Source organism: Ceratotherium simum, chromosome 17 (assembly GCF_057802395.1).
Source record: "Ceratotherium simum simum isolate JZ-2026a chromosome 17, ASM5780239v1, whole genome shotgun sequence".
Taxonomy (NCBI): Eukaryota; Metazoa; Chordata; class Mammalia; order Perissodactyla; family Rhinocerotidae; genus Ceratotherium; species Ceratotherium simum.
The window spans coordinates 54466223-54491807 of record NC_141916.1 but is presented as its reverse complement, the minus strand read 5'-3'; the positions used below and the strand labels follow the sequence as shown (position 1 = coordinate 54491807).

General features: G+C 50.7%; 1 protein-coding gene across 2 annotated transcripts; it reads right to left on the bottom strand.

Annotated features, from left to right (window-relative positions):
• Positions 1 to 1989: 1989 nt before the first annotated feature.
• On the bottom strand, positions 1990 to 25585 carry SCNN1A (sodium channel epithelial 1 subunit alpha). Of its 2 annotated transcripts, XM_087442865.1 has the most exons (13): positions 25026 to 25269; positions 24487 to 24847; positions 14620 to 14887; positions 13553 to 13746; positions 9746 to 9849; positions 9236 to 9399; positions 8678 to 8776; positions 8336 to 8453; positions 5671 to 5749; positions 5483 to 5540; positions 5278 to 5333; positions 5061 to 5136; positions 1990 to 4688 (listed from the first exon to the last, which is right to left on the bottom strand). In XM_087442865.1, the coding sequence occupies exons 2-13, from the start codon at positions 24840 to 24842 to the stop codon at positions 4308 to 4310; spliced, it is 1953 nt and encodes a 650-aa protein (XP_087298991.1). In that variant the 5' UTR covers positions 24843 to 24847; positions 25026 to 25269; the 3' UTR covers positions 1990 to 4307. The 2 variants fall into 2 exon arrangements, with proteins under 2 accessions (XP_087298991.1, XP_087298990.1); XM_087442864.1 differs by having other exon boundaries at positions 24487 to 25585.

Below are 25585 nucleotides of genomic sequence, written 5' to 3'. Positions count from 1 at the left end.
CACGGACAACCTCCGCTTAGCCTCGGTTCCTCTTTATTAAACGAGAGGAACAATGCCTAGCCCAGGGACTGGGAAAGTGATGTCGTGAGGATCAATGAGATCATATCTGTGAAAACGCTTTGGAAATTACAGATACCTCCATCAGGTGTTGCTAGTACATTCCCAGTGCCCCTTTCCCAAATACTCTGATACATCAATCCTAATTGATTTACAGACAATCTGCTCAGCTCCCTTGTTTATAGATGAGAACCTGAGGCCCAAAGACACCCTCGGCATGTTCCCCATAGAGCCAGCTGAGACCCGGACCCCCAACTTCAGGTCTAGGGCCCATTTTGCTATGATAGACACATTGCCATTTTTCCATCTGTCCATTTGAGTCAGACCCCCACGCCCTGGGCTTTTTGGGTATTTTATGTCACCCTTATTGTGCAGGACATCTCCCAGATGAATCTCACAACAAGAGTATAATGTTCACCGGAACATCCTCTGGGCACAATGACCTTCTCTATACCCAGCCCAGGCCGACATCCTTCAGCTGCTAAGGTTGCTGGAAGTGCAGGGAGACCCGAGAGGAGTGGGGTCCTAGGGCTTTGTGACTTGGAATCAGAGCTCCTGGACCCTTCTCCCCTTGATCCACTGCTGATCCCCACTCCAGAGGGTTCACTCTCCCTGGCTCTTCCTGGCCTCCCCTCTTTGATCCCAAAGGTAGAGCATCTTTGGATGAGAATGGAGCTTGGCTGCCCCCGCCTCTGGCTGACTTCACTGCACTCCATCTTCCAGCTTCTGAAGAAGCTGGACTCGCAGTGGAAGGAGCTCTCCTCCAACACAGGGAGGCTCCAAGTATAGTATGAGTGGGCCCAAAGCAGAGCTCTTGAAGAAGCAGTGTCATTAGAATCAAGTGCAAGAGTCAGGTGCCCCATTTCCAATGTGAAGAAGCAAGGAGAGCCACAGGCTTCTCAACTAAAAAGTGGGAAATCTACCCCTCACATCCTATGCATTGATGATTAAATGCATGTAAAATGTTTAGCAAGTATTTGCCACATATTAAGCATTCAATAAGTGGTAGCAATATTAATAGTTCGAATTAATAATAACTTCCAATGTCCTATTTTTAATGTTATAAGGGATTTTTAATAGTCTGTGCCAACTGTCAAAGCCATTACACATAGATAGTCTGGCACAAAAGGAGAATTTCTTTCGTTGTTTAGGAAAAATGCTTATTTACTCAGTAAGTTTAAAGTTTTGAGAAATGTGGTATTAAATTGTTCAATAAAGTTTTGTTTAAAAACAAGAAAAGATGATGAGAGGTGGGTAGATGTAGAAAGATGAAAAGCTAACTAGTCTCATGGAGGAGGTGAGAACAAGAACATGAATTCCTCTAGGGGAAGAAGCCATATGGTGAGGATGAGAATGGAGAGATGGAGAACTAGAAGAGTGGCAAGCTAGGGGACGATGGAACTGGCTGTTAGGGCTGTGGAGCAAAGGATGAGGAGAAAAGAGCTTCAGACAGCAGGGACATCCCTCTCCCCCTCGCATGTCACCACACCCCACAGCAGCAGAGAGCGATCAAAAGGGCACTGAACTCCAAGTTGGGGTGACGTGGGCCCTAGCCCTGGCTGTCATTCCAACTCCATGTGTCACAGGGAGACAAGGTGGGTCCTAGAAGGACATCTGGGTTCTCCTGCTAACCCCCATGAGGAAAAGGAGACAATGTAAACCCTTTCTTATCTAGGAAGAATAATATTTAACTCTGATAACCCCAGAGAGAAACTATGAGACACAGCACAACCTCTCCTGGATGTGCTAATTTTGCATGACTGCTCATATGATGTACACTGTGCTGATTACTGCCTATTTCAATAAACACTGTAGAAAAACGCGTGACCCCCCCCAATCCTGGTACCTCCCCTAATCCCCTCCCAACCCCCCTAATTGGCACCCATTTGCTTCTAAAACCCACTTTATCTTGAATCATGTAAGACAAATATATTCTAATATAAGTTTTTATTTAATTTCTGGTGCCTTACATAATGGTCAGGAGGCTCGTGTGTTTGTGAAGGAGGAATTAAACTATTTTTAAAGCTAAAAAAAAAAAAACCCCTCCAGGGTAACGCATAGATAAGGGATGGAGAGAAGGTGGGAATGCAGCAAGCCAGGAGAAATTCCAGCATGGGTTGGGGGCAGAGGGAGGGAGGGGGCGGAAGGGTGGTGTAGCTGACTGCTGTCATCCATAATAGATCCAGCTCTGTCCACAGGTCCTGCCCACCCCACCAGAGGAGAGGGAGCTGGGGATGAGGTGGGCAAGACTGAGTTTAGGCTGCGGCCAAGAGCAGACAAGGGCAGGCTGAACCTGGGGGCTCTGACAGAGGAGCCTGTTGTGACACCACTGTTTTCCCCTCATCAGCTGGAGTCCAGGAAAGGGAAGTCAGAAGTCATCACGTCAGTTCCTGATCACACCCTTTTCTACCTCCCCATTCCCTTCACCATCTCCTCCTCTCTCCCCAAGATTCGCTTGGCTCCTCCGGACAGGCAGATTATAATTGAGGGGAGTAAGACCAAGGCCAGCAGGGCATGGGTCCCCAAAGACGATGAGGAAGAGTAACTTCTGGGTTCCATGTCTGATAGTGGAGTGGGAGAAGAAACAGGGGTTCCACTCAGACATCCCTCAATTTCTCCTTTACTGAAAGCTGGGAGGAGTCTTGCTGCTGCTCTCTCTGTGATGATGCAAGAATGAGAATATATGAGGCTTTGAGGTTCCAGAAGAACCTCAGACTGTCTGGCCCGAGTCTCATTCTCCTCCACCACTACCGGGCAGTAGATGGGGAGGTGGGCAGATGAGGACATTATGTTGCAGCTGGGTGGTGAGTGGTACTCAGCGACTGAAGAGGAGGATTACTGATGATGGTAACTAAAGTTGGGAAGGAAAAGAAAGTTCAGACAGTGGACGGGGACAAGTCATCCCAAGCACTGCCTGGTAGGTCTCCTGGGGGCAGAACGGCACCATGTCTTCGCCCTCCCATCCTAACATGGTGATGGGTCCATAGGAGATGCTCAGCCACGCCCATGGAGGAGCTAGCAGGACAGTCTGTCTCTCCTAAGGCCCCTGAAGAATGCTCACCTCCATAGTGAAGCCTAGGGGTATGGGAGTCTCTCCACTCCCCCCACCCTGAGACCTCCCAGGAACTTGGGCAGTGACCTAGGAACTTGTGTCCATTCCCTACCCCCTTCACTGTGCCCTCATGCAGGTCTCCAGACATTCTTTATGCAAAAAACATTTATTGAATACCTGCCTACTTGCTCCAAGCAGGACACTGGGCTAGACCCTGAGGATACATAAATGAACAAGACTCAGTCCCTGACTACAAGGAGCTCACAGTCTAGTTGAGGAGGCAGACACAAATGAACAAGAAAGTGTAATGCAACATCAACACTCCAGTAGATGTTATGGTGTGCTACATGAGCCCAGAGGAGAAGGGAGTGATCAATTCCGGAGAAGACAGGATGGGGCAGAAGCTTTCAAAGGAGTAGTGGTGTCTGATCAGGGTTCTAAGGGATGCATAGGAGTTCTCCAGCAGATGGTAGGGGAAACTTCCAGCTGAGGAAATAGTTTGAGCAAATATGCAGAAGCATGAAAGACACAGGGCAGAGGCACTGGGGTGTGGCTCTGTGCGGGCATGGGGTAGATGAGGCTAGAAGAGTCCTGGGGCCGACCGGGAATGGCCAAGCCTTTACTACATTGCTCTGCTCCAGCCCCTGCCCTGGGGTGTCAGGGAGGGAGAACTGCCCAAGAACTAACCAAGGGGGCTTTCAGGTGGGGTTCCCCACCCAAGTTCAAGAAAAGGAGCACATGTCTGTGTCACTGGAAAGCAGTGTGGCCAGGCCAGTGTGGGGCTGGCTTCAGTCCTCTCTGGGTAGGAGACCTGCGCATGCCTTTGTGTGCCCTTGTTTGTTTTGTTCTAATCATCAGTTGTTTCCTAGGAAAGTTCCTTGTCAAAGGTCCAAGTTTGGCTTGGCTGATCCAAGGGAAAAGGAGACTTTTCTTGTCTGCACTTGGGAGGGGAAACCAGAGTGTTCTAGAGGCAGGACCAGGGGCTACAGGGCAGGAGCCAGGTCAATTCTGGGCAGCTTCCTTGGGCCCTGTTCTCCAGGCAATTTCTGTGGCCCCTCATCATCCTGCTTCCCTCCCCCAGACCAAAGGCAGTTGGGCAGCTCTGAGAGGAGGCCCAAGACATTCTTTAATCCTGTCAAGGCTGGTCGCCTCCCACAGGGGAAGCGCCTGCCTTCCAGGGGGACATTCTCCTTCCCCCTCAGGGCTCCCTGGGAGTACAGGCAGTGGAGCTGGACCCCACCGAGCCGGAACGAGATGGGCAGGGGCTCAGGGTGGCATAGGCAGGTGGAGGGGCTGTCAAGGCCGAGGAGGCAGCAGGGCCTGGTGGGGATGAGGAGGGGGATGCAGGGTATGGGCAGAAATGGGAGGGGAGGGAGGAAGCTGGAGTGGAGGCCACCTCCTGGGCACCCCTGCGCCCTCGCCCTGGAGACCAGTATCGGCTTCGGAACCTCCGGAGCAGCATGAGGCATGTGATGACCACGAGGTCAAAGATGAGCTCGGCCATCTCCACCACCGACAGCACCGAGGAGCCGAACCACAGGCTCCACTGGCTGCCCAGGTTGGACAGAAGGGTGACCATCTGTAAGGGAGAGAGGCACACTGACCACTGCAGAGGGCCCTAGGTGGGCTCCAGCAGGGATGCCCCATCCCTCCTTACCTGAGGCCCTCACTCACCCCTCTCAGCCTCTTGGTGGCCCCCAGGACCACTTCTGTCCAAGGCATACCCATCTGGCACACCCTTCCCTCCCACTGCCCCCAGAGACATCATCCCTCAGCAGAGCTCCCCTTCTTCCAACCCTCCAACCTCACCCTGGCCTCCTCCCCTTTCTCTGGTCCCCTATCATCAAGGCCCAGACCCTTCTGGCCCCACAGAGGCAACCCCTTATTTTCTCTGACAGCCACCCCCCTAAGACCCCCAAGAGGATCACAGGCTCAGTGAGGCAGGACATACCGTGACAGAGGGAGACTCAGAACTGGTTTTGTAGTTTAGCTCCTCGAAGAAGATGTTGAGTTTGGCAACTCCATTTCTTTGGAGTAAGGGAGAGGGTGGGAAGAAATGGCAGACGATTAACTTCTCGGACCCTCTCAAACACCCTCCTCCAAACAACTGTAGCAATTCCACTCTCCAGTTCCTTTTCCCTCCCAAGGATTCCTTTCCCGGGACTGACCTTTTGTTGTTGATGGTGTAATTGTTCTGTAGGGAGAGCATCCGGAAGATCCAGTCCTGGGAAAGAACAGGGGTGTCAATGGGGTCACCCCCATAGTTTTCAGGCTTACACACCCATACACATACACCCAGAGAAGACCACAGCATTACACACACACACACACACTTGTGACGCACATACATCCCCCATCCCTCCCCCACTTTACCTGGGATGTGACTGAGGGCCATCGTGAATAACCGGCAGAGAGCTGGTAGCTGGTCACACTGGGGATGGGGAAAGGTGTTCAGTGATGGGGTGGGGCTCTCCCACTCAAAGGCTTAGCTGAGTATCCCACATTCTACCAGCCAAGCAGCCAGTTGCCCAACCTGCGCCCCAGGGGAAGGGGACACTCACCTGCATGGCTTCCGGCACTTGGTGAAACAGCCCAGGCGGTCTGACGAGAAGGCATCCTGGAGCTTATAGTAACAGTAGCCTGTGGGTGCAGAGAGGTGCCCGTTTCCCTAGGGCACTTCAACCTTCTCCACCCCACACCCAAGAGGTCTCCCAAGATCCCTGGGCACCCACCCAAGAGTATTATGTAGCATTAGAGATGCCTCCTGAGTGCCAGCACCAAGAAATATTTAAGAAATTAAGCTAAGTGAGGAAAATAAAGTAAAACAGGATACTCCTATGTAAAGATGTGTAGGATATGGACAAAAATTTTTAAATCAAAAAGAAAAATGGGAACAATTGTTGTGTAAGAATAATGAGATTAAACCACAATGAGATACCACTTCACACCCACTAGGATGGCTATAATAAAAAAAGACAATAATAAGTGTTAGTGAGGATGTGGAGAAACTGGAACCCTCATACATTGCTGCTGGGAATGTAAAATGGTACAGTCACTTTGGAAAATAGTCTGGCAGTTTGTCAAAATGTTAAACATCAAGTTACCATATGACCCAGCAATGCCACTCCTAGGTATATACTCAAGAGAACTGAAAACATATGTTCACACAAATGTAACAGCAGCATTATTCACAATAGCCTAAAAGTGGAAACAACCCAAATGTCCATCAACTGATGAATGTATTAACAAAATGTGGTATAGCTATACACTGGAATATTATTCAGCCATAATAAGGAGTGAAGTACTGATACATGCTACAAGGTGGATGAACCTTAACATTATCATGCTAAATAAAAGAAGCCAGTCGCAAAGGACCACATATTGTATGATTCCATTCATATGAAATGTCCAGAATAGGCAAAGCTATACAGACAGAAAGTAGATTAGTGGTTGCCAGGGTCAGTTAGGGAGATGGAGAAGGGACAGGGCCCATGGGTGCAGGGAATGGGTAGTACTAATGGGTACAAAATTTCTTTTTGGAGTGATCAAAATATCCTAAAATTGATTGTGGCAATTGTTGCACAACTCTGTGACGAGATTAAAAACTAAAACTATATTAAAATTGAATTGCACACTTTAAATGGGTGAATTATATGGGATATGAATTATCTCAACAAAGCTGTTACCAGAAAAAAAAAAAAGAATTATGGATCCCCCTCTCCCCTATTTCCCAAATACTAAGTAAGGTTATTTTGTCATTCTTGCTACTTTTAGTCACCCAGTCCGGAAGTCCTTCTCTGTTTCTGACCCAAATTCCTCCATCTACCAGGGCTGGGGATCTTTAATTAGGAAGAATGGGAAGCAGCTGGACGCTTTTCTCTGGGGAGTAAGCAGTCCTCAGGAAACTGCAGACTGTGTTTTTTGTCTTAGTTCCTCTCCCTCATCCTCACAGCTTCTCAGGAATCAGCATTGTTATTTTTCCGTCACCAATCTTCAAACTCAGCACCACTTAGCAATCATTGTTTGGGAGCAGGGGAAGCAGCGGGCCGGGCGACCCGGCTCTGCATGTCCTGGGACGTCACGTCTTCCCTCTGGGCCTCGGCTTGCTCATCTGAGAAAGGAGAAGGTGAGGCCACATGGCCTCTGAGTTTCCCTCCAGCTCTGATGCGCTATGATCTTCTAAGGTCAGCGAGACAGGAACCGGGAGGCCATGATTGCAAAGCACAGGCAGGGGAGAGAGCTGTGAGGAGCAGACCCAGGGAAGAAAGGAGGCAGAAAAGATCACAGACAGAGCCAAGACCGGCAGACACTAAACTCTGGGGCCCGCAGTGCCCCTGCCATATCCCCTGAGAGGCGTGAAGGCTCGTCTCCTCCAGCAGTAGCCCATGCCCACCTCCTCTGGGCACGCTGGGCCTGGGGGAGCCCGGGAGCCTGGTCAGATGCGCCAGATCAGAGGATGCACACCAGGAACGCCAGCCCCACATTCTCTAATCTCTAGCTTGGGATTTTCTCTCTCTCTCAGCTTCCTCGTACACAGCTTCCCTGCTGAATGACTCAGCCATTGTGACAAGGAAAAGGGATTTGCCGCTTCCAGACCAGGATAAGGAAGTGAATCCAGTGCTCTCCAAACTTTTTTGATTGTGCCCTCCTGTAGGTAAAAAATTCTTAAACAACTCTCATATATATATTTGGTTTATAAATTACATATGAGCTACTAATGAATTGATACATATGTACATTATAAAACACATAAAATGGAAGATGTCAGGGAATGAGATAGATGCATATAACTTCTCATATCTTCTTCCTGCACCCAGCGAGCTGTCTTGTGCTCACCGGGCCCTGAGGAGCAAGACCAGAGGCTAATACAGAGCGTGCACTGAAACCTCAGCAGGCACACTGTAGAGCACGGGAGGTTTTCCTCACGTGCTCTTCCTTCCTCCTGCCGAAGTTATTTTTAAATGAGGCCATTCCTTTACAGACACACAGAGGCCAAAACAGAGAGAGAGAGAAGCTCTGAGGGAGGAACAGAGATGGAGGAGAGAGACAGAGAGTGAAAGGAAACTGAGAGAGGCAAGTCCGAGGACTGGAAAATGAGAGAGAGGGAGAGTTAGTCAGGGCCAGCGGGAGCCAGAAGCCGCCCCACAGACGGGGTGCTGAGAGGAGAGGGCTCTGGGAAAGTCCTGGGGTCAGATGGGGCAGGCCCGGGACTCCCTGGAGTCTCACCCCAGGAATTATGCTTCCTGTAGTCACAGAACTCCACACCCAGGGGCCGCGGATAGAAGATGTAGGCACAGCCACACTCCTTGATCATGCTCTCCTGGAAGCAGGAGTGAATGCACACCTGGAGGAGAGGAGAGTGAAGGGGAAGGGGGTTCAGGCCTGCCCTCCCCCACACAGCCCAGAAGAGGCAGGTAAGGGAAGGACAAACAATTCTCTGCCCCGAGCCTCCATCCCTCTTTCCACTGGTCCTCCCCCACACACACACACACTCACACGCCCTCCAGCTTTGACTGACCAACAGTGTAGGCCTGGGAGATGGCTGCCATAGAAACCGGCTGGCCTCACCTGCTGTGTATACTTGGACTGGTAAAGGTTCTGGACAGGGATGTCGCTGCCATTCTTGGTGCAGTCACCATAGTTGCCCCCAAGTCTGTCCAGGGCTTCCTGTGAACCCACACATGCCAAGTCAGAGGTCAGAGGTCAGAGCAAGTGGCCCAGACCTCTTCCTGAATTCTCTGTCTTCTTTCAGTCCCAGGTTGTATCTCCTACCCTGCCAGCCTCTCCTGTCTGCCTCACCTTTTCAAAACATGCCCCCAGTGGCCCCAACACCCATCCCTGTGCTACTTTCAAGGACACTGGGCCCCGGGCATCCCCTGGACTCCTAAGCATGTCTTGAACCTCTTCTCAGCACTGTCACCCAAGGTCCACTCTTCAGGTCCCTACTTCCTGATGCCCCTCTGCCAGCCCCCCGCCCCCGATTTCTGCTCCTCAAGTCATCCGCGTGCTCAAAGCCCAGTCTGCATGACCTCCCTCCACAGTCTTCTGGCTGTCAAGTCCACCTCCCATGCCCTCTCTCTGCCCCTCTGCAATCTGGGGCTCTCCTCCCCCAGGCAGTGTCCTTGCCTTCCTCATGCTGATGGAGGTCTCCACACCAGGCCGCAAGTTAAAGCCGCCATCATCCATAAAGGCAGGCTCATCCTGCCCGTGGACCATTACCCTGGCCCCGGTCACTGTGGACAGCAGGGGGATGAAGTCATTCTGCTCTGTGCGCAGCGTCAGGGACAGACCTGGGGGAGTAGAGTAGGGGAAAGGTCTTGGAGAAGCGTTAGGGGATGGAAACCCTCCCTCCCACCCTGCCTAGTCTCTAATGCTGCAAGGGGAGCAAGGCCAGGAATTGCACAGATGAGCTGGATTCTGAGGGCAGGCAGGAAGGATCCCATCACGCCTGGAACGGACAATGCGGTGCCCATGGGGGAGAAAGAACAGAGAGGACATCACATCCCCACATCACAGGACAGAGGTGGGCATGTTGTGGTGAGGCCCAGAGCACACAGCGTCTCTAGGATGTGGGTGCAGGGCTGTGGGAAGGGCTGAGGCAGAGGTTGAGGACTGAGGGAATGAGGAGTTGCTCACCATTGTTGATCCCAGGCATAGAAGACATCCAGAGGTTGGAGTTGTTCTTGTCATTGAAAGTGTAGCAGTTCCCATACATCGGGTGGTGGAAGTGAGAGTAATTCCTATCCAGGAGAGAGAGAGAATAGGGTGAGAGAGGAAAGTGTAGGGGTCAGGGAGAGTGAGACTGTCAGCACGCTTGTTTCCTGATCATCTGCTATGTGCTGACACAGCACTGGGAGCTTTACCCATGCCACTTCAGTCACTCCAACCAACAGCCTGTGAGGGCATCATCCCCACATCACAGAAGAGGAAGCTGGGGCTCAGAGTGGTCAAGTAGCTGCCCGAGGTCACACAGTGATAATGAACTCTGGACTCAAGCCCAAGTCATCTACCTTCTAGCCCAGGCTCCTCCCACCAGGGCACCTGACCTCACTGGCCTTGTAACCTCTTTCGTGTCACTATGTTGCATTATGAAAACTCTTGCAGTGTCCCTAGCTTCTTACACGTCTAAATCTTAGTTCCCCATTTGGATTGTGATCTCCTCGAGGAAAGGAGCCACATCTCACTCATCTCTGTATCATCTCTGGGTTAACCGCATAGTTCTTGGCATGTAGGAGATAGCTAATAAACATCTGTTGAATGAATGAAATGGAGAAATGGAAGGGAACAGAGTAGAGGAGGGAGTGAGACCAGTGAGAACGTGGAGCTGAGGGGAAGAAGATCAGATCCCAGGGCAGGAATGAGTGGGGTTCTGATTGTATGGCCTTGAGCAAGTCATTTTTTCTAAGCTTATTCTCTTCATCTGTAAAATGAGGAGATTGGAACTAGATGAACTGGAAGACTCCACTGGCCTTGACAAACAGAGGCAGAGTGTGAAATACTGGTGCACATTCTGGGAAGTGCTAGGAAGCCAGCATTTCCAGAGCAGAGGCTGCTTTCAGGGAGAGATGGAAGAAGAGGCTACGGAAGGGAGCAGAGGCCAGTCCTGAGGGGCCTGTGAGCCCTGCTCAGCGGGAGAGGGCACAGGGGCAATGTGGGGGATACACACCATGGGCTGTTTACAGCAGGTGGAATCAATGGATTCGATGGAGTGACAGGGATGAGTCTTACAAACATAGAGCTTAGTAAAAAAAAGTAAAAGGTGAAATGAGATATATAACACAACACTATGTACACATTACGTACACATTTTGCAAAAACACATACAAAGAGATATACATTAAGCACATTATGAGACTATAAGAGAAGCGGTATAACATGGTGGTTAAGAGCACAGACTCCAGAACTAAACTACTTGTATCTGGATCCTAGCTCTAACAAGTATTAGCTGGGGGACCAACCACGTTACTTAATCTCTCTGTACTGCAGTTTCCTCATCTGTAAAGTGGGGATAATATTGGTACTTACTTCACCGGGGAGTTATGAGGATAAATTACACTTAGAACAGTGCTTAGCACTTAGTAAGAGCTATATAAATTTACTATTAAGATTATAGGGATTCATCAAGATGGCTCTAGTCAGAAAGACAGACAATAACAAGTGGAGGATGTAGAGAATCTGCACCCCTCATACACTGCTGTGGGGAATGTAAAATGGTGCAGCCACTTGGAAAACAGTCTGGTGGTTCCCCAAAATGATAAATATAGAATTACTATATGACCCGGCAATCCCATTCCTAGGTACATACCTAAGAGAAATGAAAACATACATCCATTCAGAAACTTGTACAGGAATGTTGATAGCAGCATTATTCACAATAGCCAAAAAGTAGAAACAACCCAAATGTCCATCAACTGAGGAACAGGTAAGTAAAATGTGGCATATCCATACAATGGAATATTATTCAGCCATAAAAGGAATGTAGTTTGACTGATACATGCTGCAATATGGACGAACCTTGAAAACATGCTGGGTGAGAGAAGCCAGACACAAAAGACCACATATTGTATGATTCTATTTATATGAAATGTCCACAATAAGCAATCCATAGAGACAGAAGTAGATTAGTGGTTCCCAGGGCTTTGAGGAGGGGAGGGAAGAGGGAGCGACTGCTAATGGATACAGGGCTTCTTTTGGGGGTGAGGACAATGTTCTAAAATTAGATAGTGGTAACTTGCACAATTCTGTGAATACACTAAAAACTACTGAACTGTATATATTAAAAGAATGAATTTTATGGTATGTGAATTATATCTCAATAAAGCTATTATTGAAGAACAGATTACAGAGAGGAGAAACAGTGTTGGCCATGGGGGAGGAGAGAGGTGAGGAAGTCAAGACAAAGAGCATTGACTTGATTCTGCAGGCTGGGAGAGACACTGGGGGACATTAAACAGGACTAACTGGAACAGTTACGTGCAGTGAAGTGGAGTAAGAACAGTGAAGTCTGAAGCTTCCTGTGGCTGCAGAACGAGGGGAGGATTTAGAGACAGAAAACACGTGGTGCAGGTGGGTTAGAATAACCCAGGAGAGAAATGATGAGGCTCTGAGCTAAGGAAGTGACCCAAGTGGCAAGACTGAGCTGATGGACTTTCCGTTGATGGGGAGGTAGGACAAGAGGCAGGCAGAGTGAGAGGACGGTGGGAAGTGACATTTAGACTCGGTGGCAGGGGTGGGCTGACCGCGGCTCCAGTGCAGGTACTGTCTCTCTTCCCGGCTGGTGGCTGCTGTCCTCAAACACGAAGACTAGAGACAGGAACCAAATTGTGTGCCAGGCAAAGTGTGTGTGCCAGGTGAGGGGTGGCGCAGAAGCAGGGGACACAAGGCCCTGCCACCAGTCTGCAGCGACACGGGAGGGAAGGGCTCCCTGCAGAGTGGAGACGCTGCCTCAGCACCCTTCCTCAGCCAGGCAGAAGCAGGCAGACAGCGCCTGAAAATCGAGGAGCAGGAGTAGAGAGAGGAAGGCAGGGGTAGGAGGGGCCAGGGCTACAGAGGGAACCTCCCTCACTCCTAGTCTCTCCCAGCCCTCAGAGAGCTGCAAGCTGCTATGACCTCTTTGCAATGACATTATGACAGGAGTCGTGACACAAAGAATGCCTGGCGGGCAGTGCGGTAGAGTGGGAAGAATCCTTAGCTAGGGCTGGTCTGGTGGCATAGAGCAGGTCACTGAGTACAAGAGACCCATCATTCATGGCGGTTTACCAAGTACCCTCCCATTTGTTATCTCATGCACTTGGAGATGGGTGTAATCATCTTCTTTATCACTGGAGTAAAAGTGCCAACAGGGCAAGGATTATATATATTTTCCTTTTTGAGGTATTCCACATGCCTAGAACAGTGACTGGCACATAGCCCAGACAGTCAAAAATATTTGTTGAATGAACATTGAATGAATCTCATTTTTTCACCGTTTTACAAACAGTCCCTGGAGAGTGATGTGAAATGCCCAGGGTCATGTGGCCAGGAAGTAATAGAGCCAGAGCAGGAACTCAGGTTTAGTATCTCACTCAGTCCATGCTGTTTCCACCACACCACTACTGCCCACCTCATCTGAGAAAGGGGAGTATGGGACCAGATGGTCTTCCAGGCACTTTTGAGTTTGATGCTAGTGAGAAAGAGGCCTTTGAAAGACAGAAAACCGTCCTTCTAGCCCTTGGTTTCTCGTACCAAGCTGCCTCATTCAGACCCAGCCCCTCAGGGAGCACCAGAAGTCCTGACGGGTGATTCCTGGGGCTGAGGTTTGGACCTGAGGTCAATGCTGCCCCCTACTCCCCACGGGCATTTATTTAGTGAACAAGGATTTCCTGGGTGCCACCCACGCTGGGCCTCAGGCTGACCCAGGGAAGGAGAGCCATGGGGAGCACACGCCAGGCAGGATGGACTCACGCCTGGTTGCAGGAGACTTGATTGAAGCGGCAGGCGAAGATGAAGTTGTCCACTTCGTCCTCCTCTAGGGATAGAGAGGTGTCCGCAGGCAGTCGCGAAAGAATGTTGATGTAGTGGAAGCGGTACCACTCCCTCACTGCATCCACCCCTGACGAGTATGTCTGGTAGAAGCAGTCCGATTTGTTCTGGTTGCACTGGACACAGAGAACAGAGCATCAGAGGGCTGGCAGCAGAGGAGGTCAAGGCAGCGGGGTGGGGTCAAGGTCAAGGAATGAGTGGTCTGGGGTCCTGAGGACTGATAGACTGGTGAGGAGCCAGGAGCCGGGAAGGACAGAAGGCAGAGAGAAAGAGAAGCCCTGAGGAGAGCACGGGATTAAGGGAGCAGCAGGCCAGGGAGGAGGTGCACGCACTGCAAGTCATTTTACAGCCTCTTCAGGAGCGTGGAGCAAGGATTCTTCTCCCCTTTTCACTGTCGGGAAGACTGAGGGATGAAGGTTCCTCCCAGCAAGAGAGCTGGGACGGGAACTCCGGTCTCCTGAGCATGGCCCACTCTCACTAAAGACGGCGTTTCTTCTTCCCTCTCTTCTCTCCCACTTCCTCTTACTCTCCCTTTTATTTAAGTTTTAAAAAAATTAAACCTTAAAACAATTTTTTCAAGTTTCCCCTTTAGTGTCTCCTTATTCTCTGTCTTAGGCCAGCAGAGCCCCAGTTCCCCATCACACTGCAGGACCCCGACTGTGTCCCAGCAGTGGGGACTGGAATTCAGAAAGGTGCATTTTCCACGACAGATGTGACTTCCCGCCGCTTACACGCTCCCACGGGGGCCCCCAGCAGGGAGACCCCACAAGCTGAAGCACAAAGAGATGTTGTTTAATCTTATTGTTCACAATTCATTTATTTAATTAATTAATTTATTTATTTAGCCAGCAAGCCGACGAGGTCCCGCCTCCTATCGCTAGGCAGCAGAGGCGGGTCCGGAAAGAGAGCGGAGTCCCGAGAGTGGGCGGGGCCAGGAGGGCCGGGGCGAGTGGGCGGGGCGGGGCCCTCGGGCCGGGGCGGGGCCTTACCAGTTGGAAGCCGATCTTCCAGTCCTTCCTGTTCACTTGGGGGTTGTTGTCCCGCACGCTGGAGGCCGCGCTGCGGGCTCTGCGGGCCTCTTGAGGCGGGGCCGGGCCCCGCAGGCGCTGCAGGGGGTGCGGCAGGGTCTCCCTGAGGTCGCGACGGCCGCGGGGATGTTCCACGAGGGTGTTGGAGGAGTTGTATTTGTACAGGTCGTAGAGCGTCTGCTCTGTGATGCGGTCCAGTTCCTCCAGTTCATCTTTAATTTTCGAGTACCTGGGAGGGGCGATGGGAATAGGGTCGGACTAGGGGGGCCTAGCGGGAATCCCTGGCCCCTCTGAGCCTCAGTTTCCTCGTCCGTAACCGGGGAGGTCGGTTCATCCGGAGAAGCCTGCGGGGAATAGCTCTGGTGTCTTGTGGGCTATCTGGGGGAGAGAGGGGTGTAGACAGGTGTGTCCGCGGGGGAAGTGGAGGCGACAGTGAGCCCGGCGGTGACAGCATTTATTGCCGCCTGTTTATGTAAGGGAGAGGCGGGAGGCGCCTGTCTGTGAGGCGCTCTTTCCTCCCACTCGCCCTGGCCTAGGAGGGAACCCGGAACTTGTCTGCCCTTTCCCAAGGCAGGAGGGGGTGGCCTCGGCCTGGGGCCGGACACTCCACGGCCCGCGACGCAGGTCATCCCTTCCTGACCCCCTCAGGCAGGGGTGGACTTTGGGCCTGTCTGCCACCCGGCACCTTCTAAATCAGGGGTTCTCAACTGCACTTCTAGAATCTCCCGAGGAACTTTACAAATACCCGATGCTGGACACTCCCCTGCCCCCTCAATCCTCCCACCAAAAGACTCAGTTTTAATGTTTCGGGTGGGGCCCAACAATGTAAGTTAAACACTGCCCAGTATAAATCGTCACATTCCTGCTTCTCAATACAGGGCCTATTATGGAAGTCCAGAGTAAAGGGCCTTAAGGGTAGCATCTACCAAAACAAAACAAACACCTAGAACTAATAAATAAAACAAGGTTGCAGGATACAAAACCAATATACAAAAATTAATTGTAGTTCTACATACTAGCAACAAAAAACTGGAAGATTAAATCACAAAACACCATATTAAATAGCATAAGCAACATGAAATACTAGGAATAAATCTAATGAAAGATGTGCAAAACCTCTATGCTGAAAATCCTGCTGAAACAAATCAAAGACCAAAATAAAAGAATTACATATGTTCATGGATTGCAAACTCGATATATTTAAGATATCTCCCAATTTGATCTTTAGATTAAATACAATCTCTATCGAAATTTCAGCAGACATTTTTGATGAATTGATAGGCTGATTCTAAGATTGATATGGAAATGCAAAGAATCGAGGATGGCCAAAACAACTTTGGAAAAGAAAAGCAAAATTGGAGTACTTACTCTACATGACTTTAAGATCTACTATAAAGCCACAGTGACCAAAACAGTGTAGTGCTTACGTCAGGATAGACAATAGATCAATGGAACAGGAAGAGTGCAGAAATAAACTCACACATATATGGTCAACTGATTTTTGACCAAAGCACCAATTCAATTCAATGAGGAAAATAATTTTTTTTTAACAGATGGTGCTGGAACAACTGGATACTGTATGGAAAAAAAGAAATGAACCTCAACCTCTACCTTAGCCCATGCACAAAAATCAAGTCAAAACGGGTCATAGCCCTAAATATAAAATTCAGAACCATAAAGACTCTAGAAGAAAACATAAAGATACTTTCATGACCTTGGGGTAGGCAAAATTTCTTGGACTAAAAAATATCTAAGGAAGAAATTCTGAAATACAAAGACCTCTTACAAATCAACAATAAAAAAATTTGTTTTAAAAATGAACCCAAAAAATAAACAAATGGTCACCAAACACATGAAAAGCTGCTCAACATAATTAGTCCGCTGGGAAATGCAAATTTAACCATAATGAGGTACCATTTAACGTCCATTAGGCTAATACTAAAAGACCAACAACATCAAATGTTGGTGAAAATGTGGAGCAACTAGAATTGCTGCTGGTGGGAGCCGAAAATGGCATAACGGATTTGAAGGATCATTTAGTAATTTCTTATAAAGTTAATATACATCTACCTTATGACCCAGCAATTTTACTCCTGGATGTTTTACCCAATTCCACTCCTAACTATTTACCGAAGAGCAATGAAAACATAAAGACTTGTACATGAATGTTCATAGTAGTTATATTCGTAATAGCCAAAAAGCTGGAAGCAACCCAAATGTCCATCAATACCACTCAGCAATAAAAAGGGACTGATATAGGGGCCGGCCCGGTGGCGCAAGCGGTTAAGTGTGCGCTCCACTGTGGCAGCCAGGGTTCGCTGGTTTGCATCCCGGGCGCGCACCGACACACCGCTTGTCAGGCCACGCTGTGGCGGCGTCCCTTATAACGTGGAGGAAGATGGGCTCGGATATTAGCCCAGGGCCAGTCTTCCTCAGCAAAAAAAGAGGAGGATGGGCATCGGATGTTAGCTCAGGGCTGGTCCTCCTCACAAAAAAAAAAACAAAAAGGGGACTGATATAGGCAAAAAACATGGAAGAATTTCAGAAACATTAAGTTGAGTAAAATAAGCCAGACACACATACAAAAAAATTCATATTGTATGATTCCATTTACATGAAGTCAAAGCACAGACAAATCTCATTGATGGTGATGGAAGTCAGAAAGTGAGAGGGCCGGCCCTGTGGCTTGGTGGTTAAGTGCGCGCGCTGCGATGCTGGCGGCCCGGGTTCGGATCCCGGGTGCGCATCGAGGCACCACTTCTCCGTTCATCCTGAGGCCGAGTCCCACATACAGCAACTAGAAGGATGTGCAGCTACGACACACAACTATCCACTGGGGCTTTGGGGGGAAAAAATAAAATAAATAAAATCTTTAAAAAAAAAAAAAAAAAAGAGAGTGGGAGAGGGAGAGGAATTGACTACAGAGGGACACCAGGTGATGGAAATGTTCCGTATCTCAATTGTCAAACCTCAAGAAGCACCTAAGATTTGTGTATTTTATTGTATGTAAATTATACCTCAATTAAAGAAAAAGTCAAATACCAGTGCAGGGCCTCACTGGAGAGATTCAGGTTTAGCGGGTCTGGAGTGGGGCCCAAGCAAGGTTGTTTTTACGAGAGCCTCCCGGGGTTGTAAAGTGCAGCTACGTTAACCACTGTCCAGTCCACATTCTCACAGCCCTCCTGCACTCGGCTCCATTTCTATCTGCCTCCAGAAAGGCTAGCTGGCTGGGCCATGGGCATCAAATCAGCTCCAGCTGGCCCTCATCCCCTCACAGGAGAAATGGAGCTCAGGTTGAAGGTGTATGTGACATTCCACGAGAATGTTTGTTATTGGTCATTAAAAGAATGACAATAATAGCTAGTGTTACCTGAGCACTTAGTATGAGCCTGGCACTGTGGTATTAGAAGGTGCGTTATTTAACTTAATCCTCAGTGTAATTCAGCTGTTAGCCACTGGTAGGTAACGCTTTTACAGGTGAAATACAGGTGAAAAACCTGAGGCATGGTGACTTGCTCAAGGTCACATGGCCAGGAAATGAGTCAGAAAGCAGTCTAACCATCACACTACCCTCCATTCTGTCCCTGCAAGCTCCAGCTGTTTTAGGTCGAAGTGCCCCAGAAAGAGCACCGGAGCCCGAATCGGCCGCACACTTTCTAGCTGTGTAATGTCGGTAAACAACCCAACCTTTCTGAATCTTCCCCTCAGTTTCCTCGTCTGAAAAATGGGCATTACACTAGATCTGCCTACTGCATGAAGCTCATAGAGGGTTAAATGAGAAAACACTGAGTGACACAAAGTGAAGAGGTCATCGAATATCAGGAAGACACAGACAGGAGCCTGAAGCCCAGGAGACTGAAGTGTCTTTCTCACGGTCACAAAGGAAGAATCCAGGTCCCCCAACTTGTCTGGAGTATTTCCACAACATCAGCCACCACACTAGGCTGGGCCTCCCTTTCCACCACCACCCCCAAGCTGTCTCAAGTCCCTCTGTGCCCCTCCTCTGCCTCCTACCCCTCCCTCATTCTCATCACCAGCTCCAAGCTGTCTATGTTTCTCTAGCCACATCACTCTTCCCTATTGGGTCCCAGGCTGTGCCTAGGTCAGGCTCTCCCCTCAGTGGCTCTCCTCTCATTCAGCTCCCTCCTGCCTCTTCCAGAGAGGCCTCTGATGACCACCCCCTCTATCTCCTACCTGTGACAAGGCCTCCAGAAGAGGCCAGGCTCCATACAGAATGTCCTCACTCCCCAAGGTCTGTTTCTCTCCTTTTTTTTGGCTTAAGGCAGGAAGTATTCCCATATTACCCCTTCAGAAAAGAAATCTCTCCCTCCCTTTCAGTTGACACCTACAGCTACAAGAATTGACCACTGGGTAACCCCACTAATGACAACAGATCTTGTTTTGCAAGCAGGAGGGCCCTGGCAAGAGGAGACCAGGGCTGAAGAGGGGATAAAAAACGCCAGCAGGGGCTTCAGCAAGACAGTCTAGCCCTTCTAACCTTGACCTCCTACCCAGATCATGGTCACTACCTTCACTCCCATCTTCTCTGGCAGGCAGCCCTACACTGAAGGGTGGGTGAACCCTTGCACAATTCAATCGGGCGGGCATTACTATCTCCATTTCACAGTTGAGGAAACTGAGGCCCATCCCTTAGGCAACTCCTGCAACGTCACTCAGCTAGAAAGTGCTGGAGCCAAGATCTAAACCCAGACCTGTCTGACTCCGTGGCCCCTGCTTTCTCCACTACTTCTGCCTCTGGGCTTGGAAGCACTCAAGATTGGGCAGCAAAATCTCCTTTCCCCAAAACTGGCCATCTCCCCTCCAGCCCCTCTTCTCTGTTCAGGACAGACTGTCAGGGGCAGGAACACTGGGAGATTTGGAGGCTGACACGTCTGCTCTCTTCCAGTCTGTGTCTCCTTATCCTCCCTCCCTCTTTCCCCTTGCCTCCTCTCACAGAAGAGCCCATGCTCACCAGGCAGGTAGCATGGGATTTGCGCAGGCCCCCACCCCACCCACCTGGAGACCCCTAGTAGAGCATTCTCAACCAGCATTCTGGAAGTACTAAGCAGAGCTGGAAACTCACCAGCTTCTTCCCCTGCCAGTGTGCATGGGGGGACCTACCCTGCTCCCTCCTTCTTCCAGGGACCACCTAGAAGCCTTGACTTCCTTTGCTTTGGACCCTCTTCAGCTCTGTTCTCCTCCACTCTCAGCACCTCCAACCTGTCTCCCAGGGGCCTATGAACACACAGCCCCAGTGTAGTCCCTCCACATGTGGCCCTATGAGCTCAGCCTGCCCCACGATGTGTTCATAGGCAGGGGCCCTGCCAGCAGCCTCTCACCTGTGAGCCCCCCCGAGGACAGAGTCAGCTCCTCTAGAGTAGGTTCCGAGCTCTCAGATCACATGTGGAATTCAGTCCTGGCTGTGATATTTTAAGAGCAACAGATGTTCATACAGCAATGAGTGTTCAGAGGACAGAGAGCAAGGTGGTAAGAGTTCTAAACCATCTCATCTAAGGAAAAGTGACAGGAACCACTCTAATCAGCTCTCCAGGCTCACCTCCTAGCCTTGCCACTTTTTAGATGTTAGCCTTAGAGAAGGTACTTATCTTCTCTGTGCCTCTGCTCCGTCACCTGTCGAATGGGAGTGTTAATAGTACTAGGGTTGTTAGGAGGATTAAATGAGTGAATATATGAAAAGTAGTGAGAAGAATACCTGGCAGTGTAGGTGCTGTACAACTGCTGCTGTTGTTCTCATTATCGTTACTGTTATTACGACTATTATTGGAGAAGAAAAAGCTAAGGAGACACCGGAGCACTGCCTGCCCCTTATCTACCATGTGACTTTGTGGTCTTAACAAGAGTGGAGCCTATGACCAGACTGCAGCTCTGACTCCTCCACTTAACAGCTGGGTGACCTCTGCAAAGCCTTTAGGTTCCCAGAGCCTCTGTTTTCTCATCTGACTCCTTATCTAACAAGCTTGTTATGAGATCAGAATGTGAGAGTGGACTTTGCAAGCTGCAAGGCAGTTACTGCTGTCATAGGGCGCACCTGGACTGAAGGCCGTTGGGTCAAGAAGGAGATGTCTTTAGAGTTGCTTCAAAGAGACAGAACCAGGACCAAAGGGTAGAGGTTATGATGAGGTAAACTGCAGCTTTCCCTAAGGAAGACCTTTCCAACAACAGCTGCCACAGAGGTAGTGAGGTTCCTGACACGAGAAAGAGTCCATCACTGCGTGGGGGGTAGGGGTCAGCTCTAAGAGTGCGGGCTCTCTGTCCCTGCCAGGCCTAGTGTCCAGATCCTGCAGGGAGCACAGGGTCTCCCCACCAGGGTTAGGGACAAACAGCCTGGCTGAGAGCCCCCCTTCCTCCATGCAGCCTCTCTCTCTGGGGAATTGCCCCTCTCCTTCACCCTACTGCCGCAGTGCTCCCCGCTCTGCCACCTCTGGGAAGGAAGATTCCATGACCTCCTTTGTTGTTTAAGAACCCAAGTTCTTCCTCAGATCCAGCCTAGATCCCTCCTGGGATTGGATGAAAAGTGTATTCTTTTCCGGCTCTGTTTTCCGTGGATGTGGATGTGACTGGCCCTCTCCCTTGGGTGAAAGAAAAACCCTTTGTTGACCAGAAAGAAAGGGACTGCAGTGGCTGACCCTTCACACTGGATTCATAGCACTCCCTTGCTTAATGTGGAAGGTCTTCAGCCCTTGTACCTTGTTTTTTTTTTTTTTTTTTGTGAGGAAGATCAGCCCTGAGCTAACATCCATGCCTATCCTCCTCTTTTTTTTTGCTGAGGAAGACTGGCCCTGGGCTAACATCCGTGCCCATCTTCCTCCAACCCTTGTCTCTTCTCCTGGAAGTTACAAAGCAGCCTGGAACCCCACACCTCCTTCTTCTTCCTCCCCCTCTGCTGGCTGGGCCCAGCTGCCAGCAGGCAGGCGTCCTTGGTCTGACCACCTCATTCCAGTTATCTTGCCAGCTCCTCTATCTGTCTGCTGATTTCCACCTCCCCACTGCTTCCCCTGTAGGAGTCACTCATCGCCCTCTGCCTCCTGCACCTGCTGCCAGCCAGCAGCTGGCCCACCGTGATTCACACTCAGGTCACCACCGCCAGGCGCATTAACCTGTCCAGCCACCCTTGCCTCTCTCCTGGAACAGGAACCAACAACCCTGGAAGCCTCCCTCCTGCACCCTGACAAGTACCCCTCCTCTTACTGCTGCTATTCCCATGGCCTCCCACCACCCCCACCGCAACCCCCCACCCCCCACCCCAACCCCTCCCCCCTGCAACCCTGGATGCCTTTGCCTGTCCCCTCCTTTAAAGTGCAGTGGGAGAACACACTTTGAAATCAAACACACTTTGTTTGTGACTCGGCTGCTAATCTGGGGTACCCTGGCTCCAAGGTGGGGGGTGAATCCCAGATTCACCACCTGCTACCTGTGTGAACTTGGGCAAGTTACTTAACCTCCCTGGGCCTCACTTTCCTCATCTATAAAATGAGAGTAACACTGGTATCTACTTCAGAGTTCTGCTGTGAGGATTAAATAATTTAATATAAAAATTTAATTTATGTTTGGCACATATTAAGTACTATGTAAGTGTTGGCTATTATTGTTGTTATTTTTTTATTACTTGCTGTGTGACCTTGCTCAAATTATTTCACCTCCATGTCCTCATCTGCAAAACGGAAATAATAATAATGCCCACCTCCTAGACTTGTCGGGATTCAATGAGATCTTGCGTATAAAGCGCCCAGCGCAGGCTCGAGCACACAGTAGGTGCTCAGCATCCTTCCCCTGCTCAGGGAGGCTTCCCGGACTCACCTCCCTTCAGGTGCTCCCCTCAGTGAGTCCTGCACAGCCCTCCATTCAGGAGGGATTCTTTCTGAGTGGACACCTGTCTCCCCACCTGCAGGCCCCTGGAGGCAGGGCCTCTGGTTTCCATTCCCCGGGGCTTTTTCCTAGACTGTCCAGGGCCCTGCACCCAGCAGAACCTTAGAAAACACACAGGCCTCAACAGGTTGCCCCCTGCCCTCTCCATCTCCCACTCACATCTTTCAACCGCAAATATTTATTGACAGCCTACTATACTGCCTGTTGTCCCTCCCTCCCTGCTGGCTGGTGAGCCCAGTGTCCCTCCCCTCCACCATGGCCCAAGGAGGTGAGGGTCGGGGGAGGTGGGGGAAATATTAGGGCCTGGGAGCTGCAGGGATGGGAGGTCAGGAAGAAGAGGAACAAAGCCCGAGGGCACCAGGGGAAGAGAAAGGAGGCCAAGGAGAGGAATGGACAAGAACCCAGAAATGAGATGTAAACATCTGACTGGAAACTCCATTGATTCCATGCCCCACGTCTTGGGTTTTAAGAAGAGGCAGGAGTTTGGGATCAGGCAAACAGAGGATGAGTCACAGCTAGTCACTATCTCTGTGACCTTGTGACCTGTCTCTCTCTGCCTCAGTTTCCTCAAGTGCCAAATAGGGATAATAATAGTACCTGCCTTGGAGGATGGTTGGGAGGATCAAGGGAGATGCTGCAGGGTACTTTGCAGAGTCTGGTGCATGAAGCAGCTTCTGAGTAAAGGGCCCCTTGCCCCGGGCATCATATGGAGACTAATCCATGAGATGGGCTGGCAGTTTTTCTCAGCAGGACCAGGACCTCCCAACCCTCATTAGTCCATGACGCACCTCTGGACACGACAGACAGAATGGGGGCCTCCACCCCCAATATATGACCAACCCAGTCATCCCTCTTCTCACACATACCCCATATGTTTGCTCATACACACTCGTGCAATCACACACACATGTGCTCATAAATCTTACACTCCTTGAGGGCAGAGACTGTAACTCACATGACTTTTATGATACTTACCACAGCGTGCTGCAGTTACTTGTTTACATGCCTATCTCTTCCATCTGACTTTATCTTTCAATACCCAGCCAAGTACTTGGCCTTCCATAGATACTGTATGAATTATTAATGAGCCCATTTGCCAGGTGCCTAGCATCGTGTCTGGCGGGCCACAGGTGTTCCCACGGTATTGCCTGACTGAGGGAACACAGAAAAGGTATATATAAACACCCAGCCCTGACCTCCTTTCCTCTCCACGGTTACCACTCCCTCTGGCTTCCGGACCAAAAATTGGCAGAGAGCAGTGATGAAACCCAAAACTTCAGGACACACCCAAGCACTTAAGTCAGGCACCTGGGCAGGTGAGCTGTGCAGCCCAGCAGGGGTCACCTGGCTCTTTGGGGAAACAGCTTGACAAGGGCTGCTTTCTATTCTGTCCTGTTCTCCTCTGGCTCTGTAACTCTCCACCCCCAGCTTCAAAGCTCATGGATTGCTTTGCCACCACCCCCGACTTTGCGACTTTGCTTTCTCCAAAACTAATTCCCCTGCCACCACCCACTGCCACAGCCCCTTCAGTGGCCTCAACTTTCCACCAGGTTCTTCCCTTGAGGCGGAGGAGGCCTGTTCTTTGCTCTCCTCTTGCTCCAGGGAAGAGATGGGGATGATCTCTACCCTGCCCTTTTGGAGTTATCAGCATCTTGACCTCATCAGCACTCTCTTCCACTTGTGGAGGGATTGGGGGGGGGGATGGGAGGGAGGAAGAGGGGGCTTGCTGGTTCAACAACCACAGCACTAGGAAGGTTCCACTGGGCAGAGCCGCCAGTCCATTGAGTGGGGGCCCCCTATCTTGCCCAAAGGGAGGTCTGCCTGGGGACAGGATTGTCCCCTCCTACCCCTGGGTCTGAGGTCTGCCTGCCCAGTGGGCACCTCTGAACCCTCCATACTACCCTTCTGGGCACCCAGGAAGTGACGGAGGGACCAACTGACCTGTAGGGATTGAGGGTGCAGACGGTAACTGCAGGGAAGACGAGCTTGTCCGAGTTGAGGTTGATGTTGAGGCTGACGGGGTAGCTGAAGTACTCTCCGAACAGCAGGCCGAACTGCCAGTACATCATGCCGAAGGTGCAGAGCCAGAGCACAGCCCAGAAGGCCGTCTTCATGCGGTTGTGCTGGGAGCACACCAGGCGGATGGCGCCATGGATGGTGGTGTGGTTGCAGAAGAACTCAAAGAGCTCTCGGTAGGAGCGGTGGAACTCGATCAGGGCCTCCTCCTCCTCTGTGGGCTGCTGGGGGGCCGTGGGTTCAGAGCCCAGCCCCTGCTCCTCATGCTTGTCTCCCTTCATGAGTCCTTGGGGGTGTTGTGGAGGTTGAGGGTCAGGGCTGAGTTCTTGGCTCTCCGTGGGGTTGCCCTCCTCCATCGTCATCTTGAACCCAGAGTGAGGCTGCTCCTGGCCATGCCCGCATCCCACCCTGAGCCCACTTTCTCCCACTCCTCCCTCCCTCCACCTTCCCAGAGGCCAGCTGACCTGCTGGAGTTGGGGCCAGAAGAGCTGGAGCTGGGCTTCCCTGGAGTGACCTCTCCTCTGCTTCCCTGATAAGGCCACTTTTGGGTTCCCTCCTAGCACCTCCCTTTCTGTCTCCACAGCAGTCAGTCTCTGCCCTGTTTGGTCAGTCTCTTTCTTTGGGTCTCTTCCTCCAGGATCTCCGTGTCTTAGTCTCTGCCTCTCCCTCTCTCTCTCTCTGCCTTCTGCGTCTCTTTGGGTCTCTTTCTGGGATCTGTTCTTCCTTTTGTGTCTCCTCTCTGTGTGCCAGGCTCTCTGATCCTGCCTCTCTTCCTCTTCCTCCCCACCTTTACCCCTCTCAGTCTGGGCTCTCTCCTCCTGTCTCTGGCCCTGGCCTCGGGCTGTGTCCCGACTCGCTCTCTGTCCCAGGACTGCAGGGCTCCAGGAGGTCTGGGCTGCCTCCTGCTCCCCACTCCCAGGTGTGGCTGGACTGGGACTGGTTCTTTTCCAGTTGAATCTGGCAGCCGGGCCTCTCCTCCCCCTCACCTGACAGGTGCAGCGTCCGGGCCAGAGAGCCCGGCCGC

Coding starts and splice junctions, on each gene's coding strand:
- SCNN1A (XM_087442864.1), bottom strand. CDS start 24,923: ATGACGATGGAGGAGGGCAACCCCACGGAGAGCCAAGAACTCAGCCCT. Junction 9,400..9,745: donor TATGCCTGGGATCAACAATG/GTGAGCAACTCC, acceptor CTACTCCCCCAG/GTCTGTCCCTGACGCTGCGC. Junction 8,777..9,235: donor CCTCCATCAGCATGAGGAAG/GCAAGGACACTG, acceptor GTGGGTTCACAG/GAAGCCCTGGACAGACTTGG.